At 34.5% G+C, this 27,038-nt stretch overlaps 2 protein-coding genes and 1 long non-coding RNA gene across 3 annotated transcripts; 1 reads left to right on the forward strand and 2 right to left on the reverse strand.

The window, feature by feature from the left end:
• Window positions 1-237: 237 nt before the first annotated feature.
• Window positions 238-911, reverse strand: LOC125653887 (uncharacterized). The gene is made up of 2 exons (XR_007362091.2): window positions 799-911; window positions 238-543 (listed from the first exon to the last, which is right to left on the reverse strand). It is a non-coding gene; the product is annotated as an uncharacterized LOC125653887 (long non-coding RNA).
• A 1,548-nt stretch (window positions 912-2,459) lies between these two features.
• On the reverse strand, window positions 2,460-26,910 carry LOC125654350 (uncharacterized). The gene is made up of 4 exons (XM_056145589.1): window positions 26,812-26,910; window positions 17,329-19,037; window positions 9,507-9,571; window positions 2,460-4,716 (listed from the first exon to the last, which is right to left on the reverse strand). The coding sequence occupies exons 2-4, from the start codon at window positions 19,019-19,021 to the stop codon at window positions 3,043-3,045; spliced, it is 3,432 nt and encodes a 1,143-aa protein (XP_056001564.1). The 5' UTR covers window positions 19,022-19,037; window positions 26,812-26,910; the 3' UTR covers window positions 2,460-3,042.
• On the forward strand, window positions 10,681-12,635 carry LOC130047885 (uncharacterized). The gene is made up of 2 exons (XM_056143583.1): window positions 10,681-10,779; window positions 11,726-12,635. The coding sequence occupies exons 1-2, from the start codon at window positions 10,695-10,697 to the stop codon at window positions 12,118-12,120; spliced, it is 480 nt and encodes a 159-aa protein (XP_055999558.1). The 5' UTR covers window positions 10,681-10,694; the 3' UTR covers window positions 12,121-12,635.
• Window positions 26,911-27,038: the final 128 nt, after the last annotated feature.

Here is a 27,038-nt window from a genome sequence, read left to right on the forward strand (position 1 = left end):
TATCCTTGGACGAATTTGGCTCCACTTGTTTGGCACGCTGTTTTTGGCTATATTTAGATCTAAAACTTCATAGTTATTTCGGATTTCAAACAATTCGGTTGAGCATAGCTAAAGAGACATTATTTGTCGAAATGCGCATCTGGTGCATCAAAATTGGTACCGTATAAGTTTTACATTCTTCAAATATCATGTCCGTAATAGTCTTTTCATCAAGGTTGATTATTAATAAGATTAGGATGCGTTTTGAAGTGTCTTCAATAAATATGGTCTTTTAAATTCAGTAATTAAAAAAATGTACATAATATTGAACAGTTTGGTTATTTCTTACCTAATCTCAAAATTTCTGATAAAATATACATTAATATTAATTAAAGCTTATGAGTCAACATTTCTAAACTATGCAGTGACAGTATTTTTTCTACTGAAATGTTTAAAGCACTTGAATTGGTTTATTGTTCTATCCGATCTCCATTTGTATCATGACAGTTGTTTTTCCTTCTATTTAACATCACACGGGACTTGGTATCCAACAGTCCAAGTATGCTAAGAAAACAAAACAAAACAAAATTACTTTCAGCAGATCCCGGTAGGGTCATCGTTTAGGTTTTGTTGAAACATTCGCTTCTAAGTTTTGTTACGATCTTGATATTTATTCAATTTTACATGTTACTATCGACATGGTTTGTCATCCCGAGTTTCCTCCATTGGTTGGGGACGTAGAGATAACAAAGTCTTTCATATCAAAGATTGACACATTAACAGGCACTTCCCATTAACGTATTCTTGAAAATAACCTACTAATTATGTTATTCCGACATTATGAAGCGTCGTATGATCCTCCAACTGACATAATCCCAATTCCTGCGGATCTTTCATTGTTTTGACTATAACGAGATCGCTTAGCACAATATACTTCCGGTGCAGATCTAATTGCGAGAAAGGGGATCGGATCGTACGTCATTCTCTAGCAACGAAATACGATATAAACAGCGATCGGCTGTTCATCAGGAACATTTCGCTCAAGGCCTCAACTGACGAGGACAGAGAAAAAAAATGGAAAACCAAAGCAGATGGGTAATTAATTAATTGATCCTAATTAATATTTTAGTATTGGGAACTGATGCCTGTTAATAAAATTTATTTATTTTATTAGTTCAACTACAGAAAATATGTTAGGGTATTCCCACATTTGGGAAAAATTTTATATGGGATATTAAAATCCCATTCTTATTGACTTATGAGAATTGTCTACTTTTATAATTCATTACCGCTCAGTAATCCATCTTTGACAATTGATTAAATAAAAGTCTATGTAAAAATGTATTAAATATTGTATTTCTATCTGATATACAGACTTGGGAGACCCACAAGTTACGATCACTGAATTTACCATAAAAAGGGTGAAACGTAACAGTTTAACTGATACATTTCTACAAATTTATGCATTAATTATCAATGTCATCAGTTTACATGTAATCCATGGCTAACAAGCGCAGTACGATCTGTAAACACTGGATTTTAGTTCATGTGTTTTACAACTTTGCAAACATGCATGTGCAGTGTAGTGTGACAACGTATCGACCCCTTTTTCCCTTACAATGACAGTTTTCTTCTTTTCGCAGTGGTTTTTGGGAAGAACATTTTTGAATGACCCCAATCTATTTTTTGCATTTTCGGAATATTTCCCCTTCGAAAGGGACATGGCTCTTTATTTGAACAAACTTTAATCTCCTTCACCCAAGAACGTTTTTTTTTTGTCTTATTTGGTTGAAATTGGCCCAGTGGGTCTCTGAGAAGCTCACTTTCAGGAGTTTTCAGCTTAAGTGAGCTAAAACGTGTGCTTCAAGGTGTTAAGGTAAATTACTCTAAGCTACTAATCTGTTTTCCAGTATCTGTATCCAGTTCCCTAGATCTTGTTATCCCAAAATTACTACAAAATATTAATTTCAATATAAAATGAAATGCAAATATTGTAAATTTTAAAACTGCCCAACCACATTCTTATATAGCATAGTTCTTATCCTTAGACGAAATTGACTCCACTTTTTTGGCACACTGTTTTCCCCTATAATAGATCTAAGATATTATTGTTATTTCGGATTTCAAACATTTCAGTTGAACATCACTGAAGATACATTATTTGTCGAAATTCGCATCTAAAAATTGGTACCGTGTAAGTTTTACACATACGTTAACTTTTCATGACCTTTTAACCCTTAAATCAGTTGGGGCCATTTTCATGCATTACCATCAAATTTAACCTAGCAAAAACGAAAATCAATTAAAGCCCAAAGACTTTAATTTCTCCTTCTTTTATTCATCCACTAATAAAACATTTTGATTTTCTGAGCCAAAATAGGAAATCAAGCTATACAATTTTACAAGATTTTTTTAATATAAATTGTCTTCACCTCTTTTATAATATTTCAGGTGATCTAAAGCTTTACTGCAATATGCAATGTCATTTCATAACTTTATTGTCATAAACATCTTGATTTTCAAATACATTATCTATGCTGGCAATATCTGATTGTCCTCCACAACCTCAAAATCAAGTACAAGCATTTTATCCTCCTCTGTTACATACACAGGATAGTATTGACAGAATGTAAAGAAAATAGATTTTATGAAAATTGAAAAGAGACTTGTCTCATAAAAAATAAAAGAAGTCAATCTGAAAACAGTGAACAGGTTTACATGGAATAATACAACTTTTCTTAAAACTCTGAGAATAATTAAATATCACAATACAATCAAACAAAATTACTGATTGATTTGTTTTAAATGTCTACAAAAGGATGACACCAATCTACTTCCAACTGCATTAGTGGAAGGGATCTAACAAATATATCAAGCATAAAATAAGATCTGCTATCAATAAGGTTTGTTATTTGTTGTGTTTTGGAAGTTGGACATTCATTAAAGAATTAACTAGTGTCACCTAGATAATTTCTAGAGATGGGAAAACAAGTTAAGTTTGGGATGAATTAACAATTTTCCGCCATACTTTCAAGTCTCTAACTTGGCTATGAACGATAGTATTTATTGTAGATATTTGATTTTCTTCACATTTCCAGTAAAAAACTCAGCAACAAACAAGTTGCCACTTTTGTCCACACATAAACCGTATGGGTCCTTCAGATCACAGTTATCAATATAGTGGAGAAAATGTCCATTCTGGTCCAGGATGTGGATACAGTGGTTATTACAGTCTGCTGTCAGGATATGGCTCTCGCTGTCTGTTGTGATTCCCCAGGGTTTGAATACTTTGTTTTTCTTTAAATGACCAGTGTATCTAAATCGGAGTTTTCCAGTCTGATTTGCAACCACTACTGCACCAGCTTCTAAGTCAGCCACACAAATATCCAGATTTCTGTTCTCACTGATGTATTTAATCTTAATATTTCCTGAATATAGAGGCTTACCCTCATCATCATACTGAATTGTTTGTTTCTCTGTGAAACCTGAGTAACGGACAACTTTGGATTGTGTTTTATCATCACTGAACATGGTAACCAGGAGGTCACCACAGGAGGTGACACAGAGATTGCCGGGTTTCCAGCCTTGTAGTATGATCACCTCATCTTTCTGATCACTCTTCACTTTATTCACAGTATTTGTTTTCCAGTCAGAGTACACTAGATCCCCATCACTTGTCACTGCTATATCATTTGGCCACTTCCCTGATTTTGTTTTAATTGTATTGATAACTGTACTTTGAACATTAAACCATTTCATATCACTGACTTCTGCACTTGTCCAGAATTCTTCTTCACTCAGGCAGGTAACGCTGTGGAGGTTTTCATACCCAGTATTTATTGTAGTGACAAGCTCTGGTTCTTCCATCAGTTCTTTGGGTGAGGTTTCTGTTTTCTTCAGTGTGTAGCCATTTTCATCTGTCGTGAATGATAATGGTATCAGAGATCCCAGTGACTTGTAAAGCTGTTCACTGTCTATCGTGTTTGGACTAAATGTAGGCAGTGAAACTCGGACTTTGGGAGGAAGTTTTCTGAATTCTTTGTTTTGGGATCTGTATTCCATGGTCACAGACATTTCATTGGATTCCTCCATTTCCTTCAGAGTAATCAGTGATTGCTCAATAAGGGACTGTATCTGTTTAATTTCATCCAAATGTTTCTTCAGAATCCCCAGGTGTTTGATTTTCATCTCTTCCATTTCATTTCTCATTTTGTTGATGGCATTGTCAATTTCTTTGTGCCAGTCCTCTCTATGTTTTGTAATTACTGTTGTGAATTTCACATATTCTCCATCCAAGTTGGTTATTTGAGTTTCTAAATCAGTGACCATTTCTTCATATGTTGGAGAAATAATGTTTTCTATCTCCTCTGAATCTTTTGTAATGTCTACTTTTCTTTCGTTGTAGATTTCAGAAAGAATTGAAAATGTATGACCCTTATGTTTATCTGCATATGCAGTACAAAAAGAACAGACAAACTTGTCACATTCCTTGCAATGAAATTGACATTTTCTGGTTTGATGTGTACTACACTTTGGATAGATCAAGGTAGATTTTCGATTTTGGAATGGGACCACTTTGTGTTTGTCGTAGTCATCAACAATGTGTTTTCCTATACAGGCAATGCATAGTTTGACATGGCAGAAATCGCAGTACATCTGTACTATAGCTGTCTCACAAAGGTCACATCGTACGACATCTTGGCCACTGTTGCAAGGGTCCATGGCTATTCTATTATTCTACAATTTGAAAGATATGAAGTTTATTAATTGTATTACAACAATTTTGATTAGATAAGTATATACTTGTCAAAAAGTTATATTTAGAAATGTTACATAAAAATATTTTTAAAACACATTATAAGTCATATTTACCACCAAATCTTCCATACTGTGTCACTTACACGGTAAATGTTTCAAGCTATTTAATTAAATGATATTTGCTTTTTTTACTCCCTATAATCAACTTTGATGTTATGTTTCCAATCCCTTGTAACAGCTGAAATCAACTTAAACATGTTAAGAAGTCACCCTTGATTGTTCATCTGATTGAACAGGTATCAGCTCAATTAAAGCTCACAGAATTTAACCCAGGGCACCAAGCTATATTCTTGAGGATATTGTCATCCTTGTTCTCCCTTGATATCAAAGAAAAGAGTAGAAATTCTTATGACAGTGATAGTCAGAGAGTAAAAATCCTGGAAATTTGTGCAGTTTAAGATTTTCATGTTTAATAGGAAGGGCAAATGCAATAGACCCAACCGGGATTCGAACCCGTGCCCCCTGAATATCTAGTCAGGTGCTTTACCACTTGAGCTATATGGCTATCTGCGATGAAATCCGTCTGGGCGCCACACATGAAAGAAAATCAAACTTTATCAGAGACAGTGAGGCCCAATTACTGCTGTTGGTCCATCTCTTCGATATGACTGACCAAAAAGTCATTAAACTTGCCGAAAGTTAAAGAAAAAAAAATGTTTTTCTCATGGAAAAGTCCAGCCCCGGAAGGTTGTTTTCTTTTTAAAGTTATTTTTGTTTTTTTTAACAAGGTGGCAATAGATAGTTCCCAAAACAGATTCCAAAATTCTTAATATGAGGTATCTTCACTACGATCCTGAATGGAGTTTGTCTTGTACAAGTTTTGGCACATATTCACAAGATTTTGATCTCCTTTGAAGCTTAAAACAATAGCGAGGGACAACGCCTTGTTATTTAGGGACACCTTTACAGGATTTAATTTCTTTTTATCCTTTCAAGTATTAAAATAGCTAGGCGTGTACTCCTAGTTTGATTGGTTGGTTTTGCGAATACTAGCTGCGATATAATACCCCTTGCGTTGTTCATGTTCCCAGCGTATTTTAAATTTTAAATACCACTAAAAGGTAGTCTTGCTGCAATTTCGAATCAGTTAACAAAGCACATCACTGACTAGATACACAGCCATTGTCACCCAACATTTAGAAGACACTGCGAATAACAATAGTTTACAAACACAGACATAGGAAGTTCAGTCCCCTCCTCCATTAGTAATGTCGACAATAATAGAAATTATCTAAACTTAAAACAAGACTATTCTGTTAATTATAAAATCATCATTTAATTGATTATTTGTTTATTATTGCGATTTGAAAATGTTTTGAGCGAGCGATATTCACACCATGGCGCTGTCCAGTAGTCCCGGAAGTTAATGAAAATCACTATGTAGATAGAAAGTACTTTTTGATATATGAAATTTAGATTAACTTCAAGTACCTGTGACGCCAAGAGAGGGTTTATACATAAAGTTGATAATCAGATTCCACCTTTCGTTTTACCTGGTTTTACTTACTTACTACTTTTGAATAATCAGATTGAGGTATAAAACGACATTTCAATGACGAGAGATTCTTCTTATAATTGATAATAGTAGCATTACACTTATCTTTGGCACAGCAAGGTATCCTTAAACTTCCTTGTATATTGAATGGGATGTCTTAATTGGTATGTCACATGACAACTGAAGGCATAAGGACTGTCCCACGCAGATCTCATTCTGAAATTCTGAGTTATCTCTCTTGTCGTAGGATACCCATGAAATTGATAGATTAATCAGTTGTACAGCTCAAGGTAGTACCAAACAGATGCGTAAAATTTTTCCTCAAGTTCAATATTTTTGAAACTTTGATATTTTGTTCTAAGAAGCAAAACATTTTACTGTCCATAGTATAAAAGAAATATATCGTATCATTTTGTTTATTCATATAGTTTCAAATATAGGGTATCAGACCCCAGTTAAAAGAATATAACGTGCCCTATGTAAAAATATGTATACAGTGGAGCCTCGTTAATCCGGACACTTTGGTTTCCAGCAAAATCGTCCAGATAAATGAATCACATATTTTTACTTTATTGATGCATAGTGAATTAAACACATTCTATCATTGGATTTAACCATTTGCATTAGTAAATAAATCATAATAATGTTAACATTTACATGAAAGGTGAAGATAACGAACAGCGATCATATGAAAATTACATTCCAAAGCTCTAAAATTGAAATATACGTGTGCAGTTCATTTGCCTATGCTTACATTGTACATGTATATTAGCACTACAAATAAATATACAAAAGTGTGTACCGTATGCACTAAAACAAATAATGAAGCATTATATGTAACTGTAAATAAATAAATCATTAGTAACTAACATAATCATTTACACTTCAAACATTTCATCACACTTTTACTTCTTAAAGAGACCGGCCATTTTCATCTGTCACGATTCACGGGTACGGCGTGACACACATCACACAATATCTAATTAAAGGAAGGTGTTGACGGGGTAAAGGTAATCGCTTCAATTAGCCAGTTTGGCTTGTTTTCTTTATAATTTACGCCTTGCTAAAATTGTCTGACACAGACTTTCCCTCAAAAAGAATTACCGTCCGGATTAACGGTACAATTTTCAATACACTTTAAAGATTTGTAGTAAAAAAAAAAATGACCGTCCGGATCCGGAACACGAATTTCCGGATTAATGATGCAAAATAACGTATAAAAATTCCGTTCCTTAGAAAAATCGTTCGGAAGGTGAAGCGTCCGGATTAATGGCGTCCGGATTACCGAGGCTCCACTGTAGAGATTTTACAAAAATAAATCCTTTTTATTAAGCTGACCTATATGTTACTAAATCTTAACAAAATATATTGTATTTGATGCATTTGTGTACACCACGATGTACAATATACATGTAACATGCAGGACTCGTCAATAGCAAATCATAAACGTAATATTGCTACATATAAAGGTTTCTTCAAGGGGAATGTATAGTTCATATTTTGAAAAAAAGAAATCAACATAAGGAAAAAAATGATAAAGAAATTGAGATATTTTAAAATAAAGAAAATGCAACCTATGATTTCGGATACATTGTATTTTGGACTTTTTAGAAAATGTTATTAAGAAAAAATGGACACATTCGACAAATGATATCATCGTATTTGACCTTCAACCTTAAGATATGACCTTCGTTATACTTTAAGACAACATATTGCTTAAACATTTGTCAAAATATCAGGTCTCTACTAGCTATCAGAACTGGGGTCAATTACTTTAAAATGTAATGCATTAAATTACAATTACATTGGAATTTTCACCATTACAATTACCATTACTTTCATTCATATAAGTAATTAATTAAATTATAATTACTGTGGTAAAGTAATGAATTACATTACACATTACAATGGAAAATAAAATACAAAGAAAATTTATGACCACAATTTATTTCAAATTAACTTCTAAATCAGAGTGATTGTCAATTACACTATGACTATGTAACAAGATCTGTTCTAAACAAATGTTTTGCTGTTTATTCAAATACAAGTAGTAATATCGCATATTTTATTTCCAAAAACGTCTAAATTAGGGGGTTATTAACCCCCTAATTTAGACCTCTTTGGAAATATATGATGTTGATATGTAATTCAAATGTAATTGAAAAGTAATGGTCATTACTGACATTTTTATGAAAGTAATGCATTACATTACAATTACTTGTAATTTAAAAATGGGTGCATTACACATTACACCCCATTACTTTAAGAAATGTAATTATTACAATGCATTACCATTACACATTACCATTACCTCAGGTCTGCTAGCTATACAACAAAAGTTAATTTATAATAGACAATTAAATGTCAAGAACATGAAATAAATGTATTCAAGATTTAGACTCCCAGACCTTTAATATACTAGATGTCTCCCATATTTTTCAGAATATGCTAAATATATGCCATGGATTATATAAGTTTGTTTAGGACAACATTGGGTAATAGTATTATGGAGATTTCATTTATTAGATCAATTAATTTAAAAAGATGTAAGTGAAAACTGAATTTACAGGTGTTTGGTGAAGTTATAAGCAGTTACAATCTATGTCTAGATTAGTGAGGAGTTGTAAGCAGTTACAATCTATGTCTAGATTAGTGTGAAGTTATAAGCAGTTACAATCTATGTGTAGATTAGTGAGGAGTTGTAAGCAGTTACAATCTATGTCTAGATTAGTGTGGAATTGTAAACAGTTACAATCTATGTCTAGATTAGTGTGGAGTTGTAAGCAGTTACAATCTGTCTTGATTAGTGTGGAATTGGTACAGCGTGCAGTTTCCGTTGATTTCATGGTCACTTGATTTAGTCAGCATCTAAAACAATCACAATCACTGATGTGTAACAAGGATATTGTAACGATGTAGGAAATTCCAAAAATCAAGTGTATATAAATATTGTTCTACTTATTTTCAAGGCCAGAGTATGTTGACAGAAGCTACTGAATTCAAAGGCAATGTTTCCCGTTAGGAGAGCTCTAGTTCTAATCGGTCTCTCTATATCTATCAGACTTACCACCACCATACTGAAATAGCTCTAGTTCTAATCTGTCTCTCTATATCTATCAGACTTACCTTTACCACACTGAAATATCTCTAGTTCTAATCTGTCTTTTTATAGCTATAGGTATAATATGTCTCTTTATATATCTATCAGACTTACCTCCACCACATTGGAACACAGACAAACACATGGCAGTGATCTCTGAACACCTGGGTCACCTTCAACTGCCGAATTTTATATACAGTGCGTGTAGAGAGGAGGAAGATGATTGGTCGACAGTGTGTCGTGATGTATGGGCTTTTGTCCAGAGAGTCATTGATGGATTTCTGACGTCTCATTGTGTGGACTTCACATCTAAGTAAGAGGGTTGTGCATATAATCAGCAAAATATCTGTCCTCTTTGATATCAATTCAGTCACTGCTTTATGAAATGATCTGAGATTTAGAAAAAGTTAAAGTACAACCACATTGGGTTTTATGTCTAATAACAATATTTAGCTAGCCGAGATGAAAATTAATGTTTCTGGAGTGTTTTTGTTGATGTCATTGTCATCAGCAGCATCGATGAACAACAGCAATCCATTTCTAAGAAATATTTAGCTGTACACGGCTCTAATTTGTTTTAATGATACATCGATATATGTATGGTAGTGTTTATTTGCAAGAAAAAGAAGAAAATATGTGTATATATGTGATGTAATATTTGCTAAATTTGTTTGTTCTTATAGATAACTATTTGACCATTTAATAGGCACCTGATCCGACTTCTGGTATATCCAGGGGTCCGTGTTTGTCCAACTATGTATTTTGTATTGCTTACAGGAGTTGTGAGATTGATCAATGTTTGTTATCTTTTCCTTTCATGTTCAGATGTGCATATTTTCATACGAGTGACCAGATTACAGTTTCAGGATAAGGATACTTCTGCGTTAAACACGTCGGGAATTTGAAGACACCTGTGACCTTTGTACTGGGGTCAGTCAGTGTAACCCAAGATATATCAACATGTCCTGGACTGACGTCATCATGACCTGTGTTGAGTTCAAGGTCACTGGAGTAGACTTCACCTACCCTAATTCTGAGGTTTTGTATCCTTGTCTACATAGAAACATCTATTACTAAGTCCTATTTACATTTGTCTTAACGTTAGAAATCAACTATTGGATATATAAAAAATAATGGTAATGTCTCTTGGTCACTTACATGACAATAAAAGGCTGATACACTTAAAATACTGAAAAAGGAATCAGAAGTTTTCATTAATCTATACATGTTTTAAGAATTAATTAATGATCAAACAGAATTAAAACCAGCAGCATTATTTTTCAGACTGGAGTGGAGAAGTTGATGGTTGTGTGTGATCAGGACGTCCTCTCTAACTTCAGCCCTCCTACTAATTGGCGTTATCTAGAGAATGACCAGGACAGAGAAGGTCAGCTCAAGTTGTACATCAACTGTACATCATTGTACATAAACTGTACATCATAATAGTAGTTGTGTACACTATAGGATTGGATATATGAATTATTGCGTTCATGGAGAAATTATTTTAAAAACTGAATTGGAAAAATGAAAGTCAAAAGCTTTCATAAAAAAGTTTGCGATTAGGTTTTTATATTCATTTCTCCATGAACAAAATTATTTACGTATTTAATGCTTATAATTCAATTACTAACTTACAAACTGTCAATTTCCATGAAATGTATCAACAACACTGTCGAAATAGAAATAAACATTTTCAAACAGCTGCAGATCCTTGGAGTAAACTACACGCATGTCTGCCACTGAAAGAAATTAACAGAAATTGCAGTTTTCTCTGATTCACTGCAAGGTACTAGGTTGAGGACATTTATATATTAACAGTTTTGATAAAACAGAATTGTTAATCAGACTGAATCAGGGCTGAAGAAAAGCTTGCCGTCTGTTGATTGAACGTAAACAAATTCAAAGTGTCGGTTCCTGACACACTTAATTGTGGCTACGCTCAATTTCTCACTATCACTGGATAGATTGTCATTATTATTAGCCAGGGCTATATTAGACAAAGTTTTGCTGATCGCGAGTTTTTAATAATGTGTGCCCTCCAGGCTCCCTTGAATAACTACGGACTGAGCCCTCATTCCGATGACCACTCATTTACATAATATGGCGTAATTCCACCCAGCGTCGCTCAAATCTTACATTGCATTATTTTGACGCCCCCATTTTGTATTCCATTTAGTAGATGAGCGAGTCATAGGATCTAATTTAAATTAGATTGAATGATGTCTCTGCATATATTACTTGTACTTGTGGTATTTTAAAACGAAATCTGATAACCTCATTTACTTGAATATTGAATTATGTTAGCTATATATGTGTATTGGTTAACTTTACAGAGACTGTTTCTCTGGAGAAGACATTTTACAGAGCAGCCGTCAAGGAGTGGACCCAGGGAAAAAGTCTTGGGAATATTAAAACTGAGTCATTCACCACCCACCACAAAAGAAGGCCGAATACCGTGGACCCGTTTCCCAGAACAGTGCATGAAACCAATCAGACGATTGCTCTACTGTCGACAAGTATTGAGGAAGAAAAGCTCCAATCCAGAAAGTTTGAAAAGTACCTAGAAAGTTTGGTAGATGGAACAGACATGGATCAGATAGACATCGCAAATATCACAAATCTGCCTCCACTGAGCATGTCCGAACAAAGGGAGGAAGTGAGTGTGGTGTCCCAGAATTCCTTGTGGGACTCTGTGTCTGACCCCGAGGTCAGTGTGTGGAGATATTGACGATGCAGCCTGGACAAGACTCTCAATCAGCCTTAGATCTCAGAACAGTTTGTACAACTTGAGGAGGATCTAAAGAGTCAGAGGAGATTTAGTGATGTGTTTGAATTACAACTTCAGAGGTGGATCCAGGAGGGTGTATAACACTGCTCTCAAGACACATTGAGAGAGATTGAGGTCATCTCACATTCTTAAGGCTTTCATTTACACTTCATATTTGTAAAACAGCAGTATTTTCTTTAAGAAATAAATGGGTTCTGTATATATTGTTTGAATTTACAGAGCAGTTGTCAATGTGTAAATGAAGATGTGTGGATAATCTCCATTTTTATATCCCTGTAATCTGAGATTTGGGGACATATAGTTTATGGTTGTCTGTTTGTCCACGAAAATTTAACCTTAACCATAACTTCTGAATGGATGTTGATAGGGCTTTCATATTTCATATGTATATTGCTTGAGACAAGACCTTTAGTTTGGTAATAAAATTTTTGACCTACTGACTTCACCTGTGGAGTTTGACTAACTTTTGAAAAATTTCACCTTGGCCATAACTTTCGAGTGGTGATTGATAGGGCTTTCATATTTCACATGTGTATTCTTTTGACATGACCTTTTGATACCAAATTTGTTGACTTTTTTACCTTGACCAGGGAATTTGACCTACTTTTGACAAACTCTAATCTAGTTCATAACTTTTAAATGATTAAGGATAGGAGTTTTCATATCTGTATTCCTTGTAACAAGACCTATCTTTGGGTACCGTAAATAGGTTGCTTCGATATGGGGGCATCAGTGTTTCATAAACGTATCTTGTTTTTACATTAACCTATATTTGTACATGAAATGAAGAAAGTACGATTAAAATGAAAAATATTTTAGAGATGTATTTGTTTGTAGCTGTGACCTGGTTTTAGTGTCTCATTAATGGAAGTTTTAGATACACACTCCTATGTTTGTTTGGGGGTTGTTACTGTGGCCCTGCATTTAGTCCAACAATAATCAATTTTTTTGTAATTCAATAGTTTAACCCCACCTGAGGCAAGGTATAAGAGAGCTTTCTGATTAAAGTGCATGTGCATTGGTTGTTGGGCACAAATCAATTTCACTAAAACTTTTTACAAACTCTCCAAACTTCAAAGGAAACAAATTATTCAAAAGAGTGGTTATGAGTCTTCTTTAAGGGAGATAATAAGGAAGTAGTGGAAATAGGAAGGGATCAGAAATGAAAAAAAACCCAACTGTATAGCATAAATTAAGGTTTGTATTATAGATGGTGGACTCTGAGACCAGATAGAGTCTGAGTAGCTACAGATCTGGAGCTGTCTGAGAAAATATTGGGGTACAACTAAAACTATACAGACTCTGGTCTGTTCCAATTAACATTTTCCCAGAGAGCTACAGATCTGCAGCTAGGATCCGAGGTGAGATGAAAATGTTTACATAGAAATGTTTACATGAATTCTGTCAAAGTATTTAATACATGAATTGCGTAAAAACACTTGAATAACAATTGATTAGATGTTTAGTAGAAAGGATACAAGCAGTGACAAAGCATCATAGAATGTAGACTTTAGATGGTCAGGGTTTCTCAATAGAATGTAGATTTTATTTTTCAGATCTCCATGGGTTCTGGTGCTAGAGTAGAACTATATACTGAAACTGTTGAAGGACAGGGTTAGGATTTTCCATATAGATATATATTCACATGGAAAACTTTGATCCCTATTGTGGACCCAACCTATCCCAGGGACCATGCTATTCTGATCAAAATGTGTCTGTCCGCGGCGTCGTTGTAAACTTTTCACATTTTCATTTTCTTCTCAAGAACCACTGGGCCAATTATAACCAAATTTGGCCAAAAGTATCCTTGGGTAAAGGGCTTCAAGTTTATTCAAATAAAGGGCCATGCAACCGTCAAAGGGGAGATAATCACAAAAACGCAAATATAAGGTGGGGTCATTTAAAAATCATCTTCTCAAGAACCAATGAGCCAGAAGAGCTAAAATTTATATGAAAGCTTCCTGACATAGTGCAGATTCAAGTTTATTCAAATCATGACCCCCGGGGTTAAATTGGTGCCACAATAGGTGATCAAAGTTTTACATAGAAATACATAGGGAACATCTTTAAAAATCTTCTTCTCAAGAGCCAATGAGCCAGAAGAGCTGAAATTTATATGAATGCTTTCTGACATAGTGTAGATTCAAGTGTGTTCAAATCATGGTCCCCGGGGGTAGATTGGGGCCACAATAGGCGATCAAAGTTTTACATAGAAATATATAAGGAAAATCTTTAAAAATCTTCTTCTCAAGAACCAATGAGTCAGAAGAGCTGAAATTTATATGAAAGCTTCCTGACATAGTGCAGATTCAGGTGTGTTCAAATCATGGCCCCTGGGGGTAGATTGGGGCCACAACCGGGAATCAAAGTTTTACATAGAAATATATAGGGAAAATCTTTCAAAAATCTTCTCAAGAGCCATAAGAGCCGAGATTTACATGAAAGCTTTCTGACATAGTGTAGATTCAAGTTTGAACAAATCATGCCCCCCCCAGGGGGGGGGGGTAGATTGGGGCCACAATAGGGGATCAAAGTTTTACATGAGAATAAATAGGAAATCTTTTAAAATCATCTTCTCAAGAACCAATGAGCCAGAAGAGCCGATATTTACATGAAAGCTTCCTGATTTAGTGCAGATTCAAGTTTGTAAAAATCATGGCCTCCAGAGGTAGGTTGGGGACACAATACAGACTAATGTTTTGCATGCAAATATATATGGAAAGTCTTTAGATATGGGCCAAGGTAACTCAGGTGAATGATGTGGCCCTTTTGCCTCTTGTTACAATCTTGAATCAGCACTATGTGAGAAAGATTTCTTGTAAATGTAAACTTTTGTGGCCCAGTGGTTCTTCAGAAGATTTTGAAAGATTTTCCCCGATATATTTGTATGTAAAACTTCGATCCCATATTGTGGCCCCAACCTACCCTCGGGGACCATGGTTTTAACAAACTTTGAATCAGCACTATATCAGGTGGTTCTTGAGAAGATTTTTAAAGATTCCCCTTATGTATTTGTATGAAAATCTTTGATTCCCTAATGTGCCCCATCCTACCTGGAGGCCATGATCTAAACAAACTTCAAAATACTTTATACTAGTAAGCTTTCAGGTAAATCTCCACTTTTGGCCGAGTGGTTCTTGAGAAGAAGACTTTTACAGATTTTCCCTATATATTTCCATGTAAAACTTTGATTCCCTATCGTGGCCTCACCCTACCCCTAGGGGTCATGATTTTAACAAACCTGACTCTGTACTATGTGAATTTCTGGCCACAACCTATTTTTGTGATTATCTCCCCCTTGAATGGGGATCAGCCCGTCATTTGAACAAACTTGAATCCACTTCACCTAAGAATGATATGTACCAAGTTTAATTGGAATTGGCCTATAAGTTCTGGAGAAGATTTTCCTATATATATATCAGCATGTAAAACTTTGATCCCCTATTGTAGACCAACCCTACACCACGGGGCCATGATCTTAACGATTTATACCAGAAAGCTTTCCGTTAAATCTTCATTCTTATGGTCCAGTGGTTCTTGAAAAGATTTTTAAAGATTTTCTCCTACATATTCGCATGTTAAAAAAAATGATACCCTATTGTGGCACCATCCTACCCCCGGGGTCATGATTTTAACAAACTTGAATTTTCATTATGTCAGGAAGCTTTCAGGTAAATTTCAGCTTCTCTGGCTCAGTGGTTCTTGGAAGATTTTTAAATGACCCCTCCCTATTTTTGCCAATTTATTATCTCCCCTTTGAAGGCATGGTTCTTCGTTTGAACAAACTTGAATCCCCTTCACCTAAAGATGATTTGTACCAATGTGGTTGAAATTGGCCTAGTGGTTCTGGACAAGAAGTTGAAAGCATGAAAAGTTTAAGCAACGGAGAATCAGAAAAGTTCAGTTGAGCTTTCAGTCCAGGTGAGCTAAAAAGGGCAATAAGGTTTGGTGTGGAAACTTTTAACTTCAACAGTCCATTTTGCTTGACCTATTGACCCCAAATTTGATAGCAATAATCCACATCTTATGACAAGTGTTTTTATTAAATATGGTGACTCAGGGAGTTGGAAAATGTTTTCCTATATACATTAACATGTTTCCAGTTCCCTTAACCTTATGATCCCGAAATCATAATAACGAGGATTATTCTCTCATGTGTCCAATATTAATCATGTCAAGTACATGTATTTCAATATAAAATGAAATGAAATGCAAATGTTGTAACCTTTCAAACTGTTGAACCAATTTCTTATATATGTCCACTTTACTTGACCCCAAAATCAATACGAGGCATTTTCATGGCATCAAAATTATTCTATGTAATAAAGAAAATCAGTTAAACCAAAAAGCCATTTATTTTCCCTTCATAATCACTTAAAAGATTTTGATTATCTGAACAAAACTAAGGAATGAGAGAACAAGATTTATTTCATGTAAATTGTATTCACCTCTTTTATAATATTTCAAGCGATCTCCCCTGCAATATACACTTTCATTCATCTAATATAATTGAAACACATGGTATGTTTCTCATGGAGTCAGTAGATGTCAATGTCCTTAGAATCCTCAGTATCTAGTACAAACATCTTATCTTTCTGTGTTACATTATACACGATAGTACTGATAGAATACACACACAAAAATATTTCATAAAAATTCAAACTCGACATGTCTAATAAAACTAAAACAAGGAAACCTTAAAATAAGTGAACAGGTTTACATGGAATAATACAATTCCTGAAAATCTGGAGAAAAATAGAATACCATTTAACAAGATTAATGGACGAGATTTTTTTTTTAAAATGTCTACCAAAGGATGGACAGGATGATATACCTTTAACTTCAGTGGTGTGTGTGTGTGGGTGTACCAAGTATATAAAGTATAACAGAATAAGATCTGCTATCACTGAAGTTTCTGATTTGTTGTGCTTTTATACAAATTCGACATCCATTACAGAATTAATTGGTGTCATCGAGATAATTTCTAGAGATGGAACAGGAAGTTAAGTCTGGAGCTGATTGTCTGAATTTATTGAGATTTCGCAATCTTTGTTTTATGCATCCTGGCAGAGGACATAACTGTTATAGATTTAGCTCGATAGTTTGAAGTATCTAACTTGGCTATTAACAATAATATTTATTGTATATATTTGATTTTCTTCACATTTCCACTATTATACTCAGCAACAAACAAATTGTCACTTTTGTCCACACATAAGCCAAATGGATGTTTCAGGTCACATTTATCTATATAGCGGAGTAACTGTCCATCCTGGTCCAGGATGTGTATACAGTGGTTATCACAGTCTGCTGTCAGGATTTGACTCTGACTGTCTGTTGTGATTCCCCAGGGTTTGAATGTCCAGCAATTGAATGCCCAGGGAAGGAATGCGTTGTTTTTGGTAGAAGAAGAATGACCAGTGTATCTAAATCGGAATTTTCCAGCCTGATTGACCACCACTACTGCACCAGCTTTCCAGTCAGCCACACATATATCCAGGTTTCTGTTCTCACAGATGTATTTAATCTTAATATTTCCTGAATATAGAGGCTTATCCTCATCATCATACTGGATTGTTTGTTTCTCTGTGGAACCTGAGTAACGGACAACTTTGGATTCTGTTAGATCATCACTGTACATGGCAACCAGGAGATCACCAGAGGGGGTAAAACAGAATTGTTTGGATATCCAGCCCTGTAGTCTGATCACCTCCTCTGTCCGTCCACTCTTCACTTTATTCAGAGACTTTGTTGTCATATCAGAGTACACTAGATCCCCATCACTTGTCACTGCTATATCACGTGGCCATTCCCCTGATTTTGTTTTGATTGTATTGATAACTGTACCTTGAATATTAAAGCATTTCATATCATTGACTTCCGCACCTGTCCAGAATTCTTTTTCACTCAGACATGTAACATTGCGGACATTTTCATACCCAGTATTTATTGTAGTGACAAGCTCTGGTTCGTCCATCAGTTCTTTGGGTGAAGTTTCTGCTTTCTTCAGTGTGGAGCCATTTTCATCTATCGTAAATGATAATGGTATCAAAGATCCCAGTGACTTGTAAAGCTGTTTATTGTCTATCGTGTTTGGACTAAATGTAGGCAGTGAGACTCGGACTTTAGGAGGAAGTTTTCTGAATTCTTTGTTTTTGGATCTGTATTCCATGGTCACAGACACTTCATTGGATTCCTCCATTTCCTTCAGAGTAATCAGTGATTGCTCAATAAGGGACTGTATCTGCTTAATTTCATCCAAATGTTTCTTCAGAATTTCCAGGTGTTTGGTTTTCATCTCTTCTATTTCATTTTTCATTTTGTTGATGACATTGGCAATTTCTTTGTGCCATTCCTCTCCATGTTTTGTAACTACTGTTGTGAATTTCACGTATTCTCCATCCAAGTTGGTTATCTGGGTTTCTAAATCGGTGGCCATTTCTTCATATGTTGGAGAAATGATGTTTTCTATCTCCTCTGAATCTTTTGTAATGTCTACTTTTCTTTTATTGTAGATTTCAGAAAGAATTGAAAATGTATGGCCCTTATGTTTATCAGAGGACAGCATATTATCATTACACAATGAACAGACAGACTTGTCACATTCCTTGCAATGAAATTGACATTTTTCGGTTTGATGTGTACAACATTTTGGATAAATCAAGGTTGATTTTCGATTTTGGAATGGGACCACTTTGTGTTTTTCATAGTCATCAGCAATATGTTTTCCTATACAGGCAATGCATAGGTTGATGTGGCAGAAATCACAGTACATCTGTACTATAGCTGTCTCGCAAAGGTCACATCGGACGACATCTTGGGCACTGCGGCGGAGGTCCATGGCTACTCTATATGTTCTACAATTTGAAGAATATGAAGTTAATCAATTATATTATAATAATTTAAATAGAATAAGTCTATACTATTGTCAGAGTGTTTTATTTAAGGGTGAGAAAATTCCTACCTGTTACAATAATGAATATTCAAAGATATGATAAATCGTACGTATATAACAAACATCCCCCACACTCTGTTTCATACTCGGTAAATGTTACAAACAATTCATAATCAATATTTGTATTTCTTATTCCCTATCATTGACTTTGATCTGAGGTTTTCAATACTTTGCAACAACTAAAATCGATTTAAAAGGTTGGAAAAATTCTGACAGTTCATCTCATAGAACAGGTGGCAACAGCCAAAGCTCACTGAATTAAGTTGTATCAGCCTGAGATTTCTTCTTACAGTTTTGTGAAATGTACATAGTAATATGTATTCTTATCTCACTCACTGAAAAGATGTAACACTGTCTTTGTGAATCCAAGTTACTATTTCTATATCGCAGAATATTAATGATCATATCAGGTATTACAATTAATTTTATGTTTAACATGCATTACATGACAGGTATTGCAATTAATTACCTGTTTAACATGCATTACATATTAACCAGTATTACAATTAATTATCTGTTTAACATGCATTACATATCCAGTATTACAATTAATTATCTGTTTAACATGCATTACATAACAGGTATTACAATTAATTATCTGTTTAACATGAATTACATAACATGTATTACAATTATTTATCTGTTTAACGTGCATTACATATCCAGTATTACAATTAATTATCCTTTAATTGAAGAACATCAACATTAATACATATTGCAATTTTTCCACAATGAGCTAATTCATTTGAACTTAACTAAAAATATTGGAGTCCGACAGTGTTTAGTCATGTTCTATAGACAAGCTTTATATGAACATGATGAGCAAATGTAATTTGGCTCTGAGAGAAATAGAAAACTCAAAAGTATGGCCTTATATTAGAATAATGATTGTTGACAATGCTTAACTATGAGATACAACAAACTAAATGTAAATATTGTTTGTTTTGATAATGATAGTAGTGTAAGCTCATTGAAGATTCACGATGTACTTGTATGAAAGGCGAAGATAACGAACAATGATCAATCTCATAACTCCCACAAGCAATGCAAAATAGAGAGTTAGGCAAACACGGACCCCTAGATATACCAGAGGTGGGATCAGGTGCCTAGGAGGAGCAATCATCCTCTGTCGACCAGTCACACTCCCCATGAGCCCTATCTCTTGACCAGGTAAACGAAGCTTATCTCTGGAACACATGCTTTTTATAAGATTCAATCCCATATTTCACTACCACACACAGACAATGCTATAGATACAAACATTTCTAGGAATTTGCAGATAAATATGGTCAGCTGTTTACACTTCAGTCAAAAGTTGTATGTATATGTATTTATATGTTACATACGTACATGTCATATAATGATACATATTTATTCTGATGGTCAATAAATGTGTTGCTCATAATAATCTAAGTTGAAAGGTTTAGACTGATTTTCACATAAGCGTGAGATTTCCTCATTAAAAATGGGATACAACCGTCAGACGAAAAGAAACATAACTGATCATCCATTGGATGGATAGAGTCATATCTAAGGAACATGGTCCCAAGTTTTCTGCATCCTTGCTTTATAAATACTCTTGTTTTGAATTCAAACCCAATGCCTGTGACACATGTACATGAAGTATAAAACTATATGGAACAATAACACAATTGAATTAGCTACTAGAACCTCTTTTTAAAACGAGAGGCCCAAGGGCCACATCGCAAACCTGAGTCACCTTGGCCCATATTTAAAGCTTTTCCCTATATATTTGTATGCAAAACTTTGGTCCCCCCTTGTGACCCCATCCTACCCCTGTCAGAAAGGTTTCACGTAAATATCGGCTTTCTTGGCTCAGTGGTTCTTGAGAAGATTTTTAAAGATTTTCCTTATGTATTTGTATGCAAAACTTTGATCCCCTATTCTGGCCCCATCCAACCCCCGGGGGTCATGATTTGAACAAACTTGAATCTGCATTATGTCAGGAAGCTTTCATGTAAATCTCAGCTTTTCTGGCTAAGTGGTTCTTGAGAAGAGGATTTTTAAAGATTTTTCCTATATATTTGTATGTAAAACTTTGATCCCCTATTGTGGCCCCATCCAATCTCTGGGGGCCATGATTTGAAGCTTTTTAAATGACCCCATCCTATTTTTGCATTTTTGTGATTATCTCCCCTTTGAAAGGGACATGGCCTTTCATTTGAACAAACTTGAAAGCCCTTCACCCAAGGATGTTTTGTGTTAAGTTTGGTTGAAATTGGCCAAGTGGTTTTTGAGAAGTTGAAAATGTGAAAAGTTTACGACGACGACAGACAACGGACAAATTTTGATCAGAAAAGCTCTATTGGCTCAGGTGAGCTAAAAGTAAGCTTATTCATTGAATTTATCATAGTACAATTAAATAAACTCGGTGTTAAATACGTAAGTTATAGTAATCTACCGGATAAAACATTGTAATATATGTGTCATTTTTTATTTGTTGCATGCCTATTAGAGACAAATAACCTATTTCAATGCAAAAGGAAAACACCATTCGGATCTTTTTAGACCTTAAAACTTGATGACATTGAATATCACGGTTATGTGAAAATCAGTGTTTAACTGTTTCTTAATTCTAAACCGAGGCAACCAGGGCTAATTATTTCTTTATATTAAAGAAATATTGGTATACTTTAATAGCATCCCTCTAAACATGAATGACCTTAATGGTCAGGGGTGAATCTACCGGTTCAGCTATGTGTAGTATGGTGGGTGGCATATTTCTCTAAACATGTTCATGTGTATGTTTAGAGGGATGCTATACCAACGTTTTAAGGATACAAGGAGAAACTGAGTCTCAATATAGAGCTAAGATTTGCTCTGCAAAAACAGTTAAAACCTTTTAACTTATATCATTATGAGCACTACATTTATTGACCATCAGAATAAAATATCAATGGGTGGGGTGGGGAGGGGGGCTGCTGGCATATATTTCTGCCATCACTTGTCCGATGATTGTACATGTATCATCATAATTTAACGTAGGTCGCGGGTTTACAGACTTATTTTCTCACTCGAAATTTGACCGATGTATCTTGACAAAGTATATACTACTCTGTGAAAATTATTTTTTATTCAACAGCAGGTTTTTTTTTCAGTATATACGTCTTCAATATACATGTACAATTGTTTGAACGGTATCGACACTGTTTTCCATTGAATTATATCGAAAATAATAGTGATTTACTTTATTCATTGAATGATTCAAATCAAAATAGACAGAATTTGGTGCTGTTCAACTTGATAATATTGATATCAAAGCGAAATAAAAACAATTTGAACAAGAGATGTTTGTAAAACACATATGCCCCACATTGTGCGAAATTGAAAAGGGTTATACACACATCATTTAATTGATAGTAGAATCATCAATTCAAAACATTGAGCAAACAATATCTTCCTATGTCAAGAGTGGATTGAACATGTGACCAAAAAATCAATAGGGGCCATCTACTTCTTATACTGTACCAGTGTACTAAGTTTGGTGTCTATCAAGCAAATTACTCTTAAAATATAGGAGACAATATACTACTATGTCCAGTTCAACCATTGACCTTTGACCATGTGACCTCAAAATCAATAGGGGCCATCTCCTCCTGAAGATGTACCAGTGTACTAAGTTTGAAGTCTGTCAAGCAAAGGGTTATCAAGATATTTAGTGGACAGTATATCACTATGTTCAGTTTGACTCTTGACATTTGACCATGTGACCTCAACATCAATAGGGGTCATCTTCTCCTGAAGATGTAACAGTGTACCAAGTTTGATATCTGTCAAGCAAAAGGTTCTCAAGATATTGAACGGACAGTATATTCCTATGTCCAGTTTGACCCTTGACCTTTGACCATGTGGCCTCAAAATCAATAGGGGTCTTCTGCTCCTGAAGATGTACCAGTGTACCAAGTTTGATGTCTGTCAAGCAAAGGGTTCTCTAGACATTGAGTGGTCAGTATATTCCTATGTCCAGTTTGACCCTTGACGTTTGACCATGCGACCTCAAAATCAAGAGGGGTCATCTACTCTTTAGGATGTACCAGTGTACCAAGTTTGATGACTGTGAAGCAAAGGGTTCTCAAGATATTGAGTGGACATTATATTTCTATGTCCAGAGTAAATTAACCTTTGACCTTTTGACCTGTAAAACAACAGGGGTCCTCTTCTACTCCTAACCAACCCACATATGAAATATCATTATCATCAAGTGAATGGTACACAAGATATTGAGCAGACAACATGTGGTCTATCGACCGACCGACCGATAGGTGCAAACCAATATGCTCCTCTTCTTTGAAGGGGGGCATAAAAATATTTATGAAAAAAACTACGGGGTAATCGAGAACTCAAAACATCCTTATTGATTCCTGGTTTTGAAGGGAAATCAAATATGTATGGACAAACTAATCGATTATTCACAAAATATATATCGGAACATTTCTTAATATATATATATATATATAATGTGTACATTTATTGCACTACATATCTTAATCATCTTGCGCAGCTAATAATTGAAATCATTTTCTTCTTTTGCGATCGCATGATCACAGTAACGATGAATAAACTACCCGAAAACGATGAATAAGCAAACCCGCTACCTACGTTAAGGTTCTCCTCTTGTTCATTTTCTTCAATTCTACACTCTGTGATGGTATAACGGTAACCTAGCTGTGAAACAGTGATTTCAAATCTCAGTTCAATGACCAGACACACAGCTAAATCAAAGCGAGAAAGGGACACCTGCTCAGTTTTGTGCACCATCACCAGTCATATGTGCTTGTAGACAAGATTTCCTTTTTCATTCATAATTGTATTTTCTTTGGGTATTTTTTTTCCTTGTGACAATTTTCCCGTTTACCCATAAGACAGGGATTATAAAAAATGATCTTTGTTTTCTTTTGGTAACAATTTTCTCTAGCAAATTGCACCCCCTCCCCAAATTTAAATTTGAATCCTGATACAAAATACTCGACTGTTTCCGATCTCTGGGGTTTAGAATATGCATATTGAGGTCAGGCTGCTTATCAGTACAGTGTTACAGCTTTAGCTGTGAAACGGATGAGTGTTTAACAGATTCAGTGTGAGAATCTGACTTAAGGATTATAAAGACAATGATTGCAGATAAATAATTTTTTGTGTCATGTGTCCTTTACAAATACTTCAGGTAAAAAAAAAACTAATTTTTTTTTTACAATATGATTACATATGTGCTGCAAGTTAACTGCTTTTTACTATTCGTATTTTGTATCAGGATTCAAATTTAAATTTGGGGAGGGGGTACAATTTGCTAGAGAAAATTGTTACCAAAAGAAAACAAAGATCAATTTTTATAATCCCTGTCTTATGGGTAAACGGGGAAAAAGTCACAGGAAAAAAAGGTCACAATCTGGGTAGGAAAAAAAGTCACAGGAAAGTAAGTCACAGGAAAAAAAGTCACAATATGTATAAAGAGTGTCTATGACCGCACCTATCAAAAAAAGTCACAATTTCTTTTGTTCAAAATTTTTGATTGTTTTTGCCTATACCAAGGAAAAAAAGTCACAATATTTATAAAGAGTGACTTTGACCATACGTAGGAAAAATATAGCACCGATGAATAGTTAACATTTGCTAAAAACAAAACAAAACATTTTTTCCTTCATCCTATGTATGGCTTCAAAGATTGTAAACTGATGCCATTTTGTCTACTTATACAGGGAATACACTGTCTAGAAAAGGGGAAAGGTGCCTTGTGAAGCCACTAATTAATCTCAACAGTCCCTGTCAACAACTGTTATAAATACTTAAAAGTTAATTTTTATTGGGGTTATTTGTTTGTTGCAAATGATTAAAAAAAACATGGAATCTTCTAACTTTGAATCAAATTTAAGTAAAATTTTTCTCCTTATTTAATAATTGACTTTTTTCGATATATATATATATATATATATATATATATATATATATATATATATATATATACATATATATATATATAAGCACTAAAGTTCCAACAACACCCGATACCTCAAAGTGTCGGATCCACAACATGGATACAAGGTCAAGTACAAAAAATTATACAAAGCACTAAAATGACCAACGACACGAACAACGAGATTGTCAAATTTTCGGGACGACCCGTCCCTTCTTCAGGACAAACGAAAACAATTACATAATGTGGTCAATATCAACAGAGCACAATAACAAAAACTACATATAAATACATCTAGCACTACAACTACACTAATCTACAAACGTATTTACAACGCAGACTACATGTTTTTGGTCTTTAGGCTTGTCAATCAATGTTAAAAGTGGAGCGAATTAGGACATGCCTTATTCGTCCAAAGAGCTGATCCAAAATGTCCGAATAGAAAAACAATAAACTTATTTAATCTCAAGTGGAACGAGTTAACCCAATTACACACACACACACACACACACACACACACACACACACACACACATATATATATATATATATATATATATATATATATATATACACATATATATATATGTAGTTTTCTTTCAAAATATATATACTGTGACTTTCTCCCCTTTTGTATATGCGACCATTTTCTATCAAAATATATACTATGAATTTTCCCCTATACATGTAATATAATATATATTGTGACTTTTTTTCATACATCTATGTGATTTTTATACAAAATATATATTGTGACTTTTTTTCCTGTGACTCATTTTCCTGTGATTTTTCATCCGTGACTTTTTTTCCGTGACTTTTTTTCCTACATTCGTTTTATGGTAGGTTTCTTACATTATTTATATGTGACATACATTTTTATAGATAAGAGGTTCAGAATGCCATGATGTCAATTCATTAGACATATACGGAATTTTTGTTGATTTTTTTTTTCAATATATACATGATATACATACTGGTACATATTTATATATGTTTAGCAATTTAGAGCTTGGAGGGAAGGAGGATCAACAACCTAAATCTGCTGCAAATGTGAATATCAAAGTTTAAGTTTATTACATGATTTCCAATAATATTTTACTGGAATTGAAATTTGTTAATTCTTAAATAAATCAGAGTTCTGATAAGTCTTCAGCCATTGTATTGAATACGTTACGGTGAGAATTTGCAAGAAGCTCACCTCTGACGTATATAACACACACGTGACTCTTATCTCATTAACTGTCGGCATTGCTCGGAGAACTGCTTTGGCTGGTGTTTACAGATTACTATTTCCAGCTGTGCCTTGTTATCAGATGCTTGTTTAACAGATTCAGTGTGAGAATCTGACTTAAGGATTATAAAGACAATGATTACAGACAAATAATTTTTTGTGTCATGTGACCTTTAACTACAGTCATGAATTATCTACAAAGTATTGAGATAAAAGGAAAGAATGACTTTTCATTAATCTGTCATAATCTGACTTTTATATACCTTCTACCCATTTATCTCCGGGGGAAATGTCCCCTTCTATGCCTACTAAAGATAATTGACATCTAGGCTAGTCAGTAAATAGATTAATTTCCCTTCCTCCATTGAATGATAAAAATGTCGTGACGAGCCCCTGTGATTGGGCCCCAACTTTCGTTTTAATTTTGTTTATATTGCTTCTACTAAAATCCGATGCATAAATAAAAGCGACATTTTGAGGACGATGTATTATTCCTATGATTTATCATAACGTTACCTGTAGCCAGAGATGCTGTAGTATTACTGTGATTACATTTCTCTGTAAGTTGAACGGACTGCCGTCTCCATTGCTATCTGTATCATTACTCTGCGCTTGCCCACCGGAAAGACCCGAGATCATTAAGACATTTAGAGTTATCTCTCTTGTCTCAGTATAATGCAGTAATCTATTAGAATACTGTCGGTGGCGGATTTAAGGGGTGAGGCGCACCCCTAAATATTCTA

This window comes from Ostrea edulis, chromosome 7 (genome assembly GCF_947568905.1).
Source record: "Ostrea edulis chromosome 7, xbOstEdul1.1, whole genome shotgun sequence".
NCBI classification, from domain to species: Eukaryota; Metazoa; Mollusca; class Bivalvia; order Ostreida; family Ostreidae; genus Ostrea; species Ostrea edulis.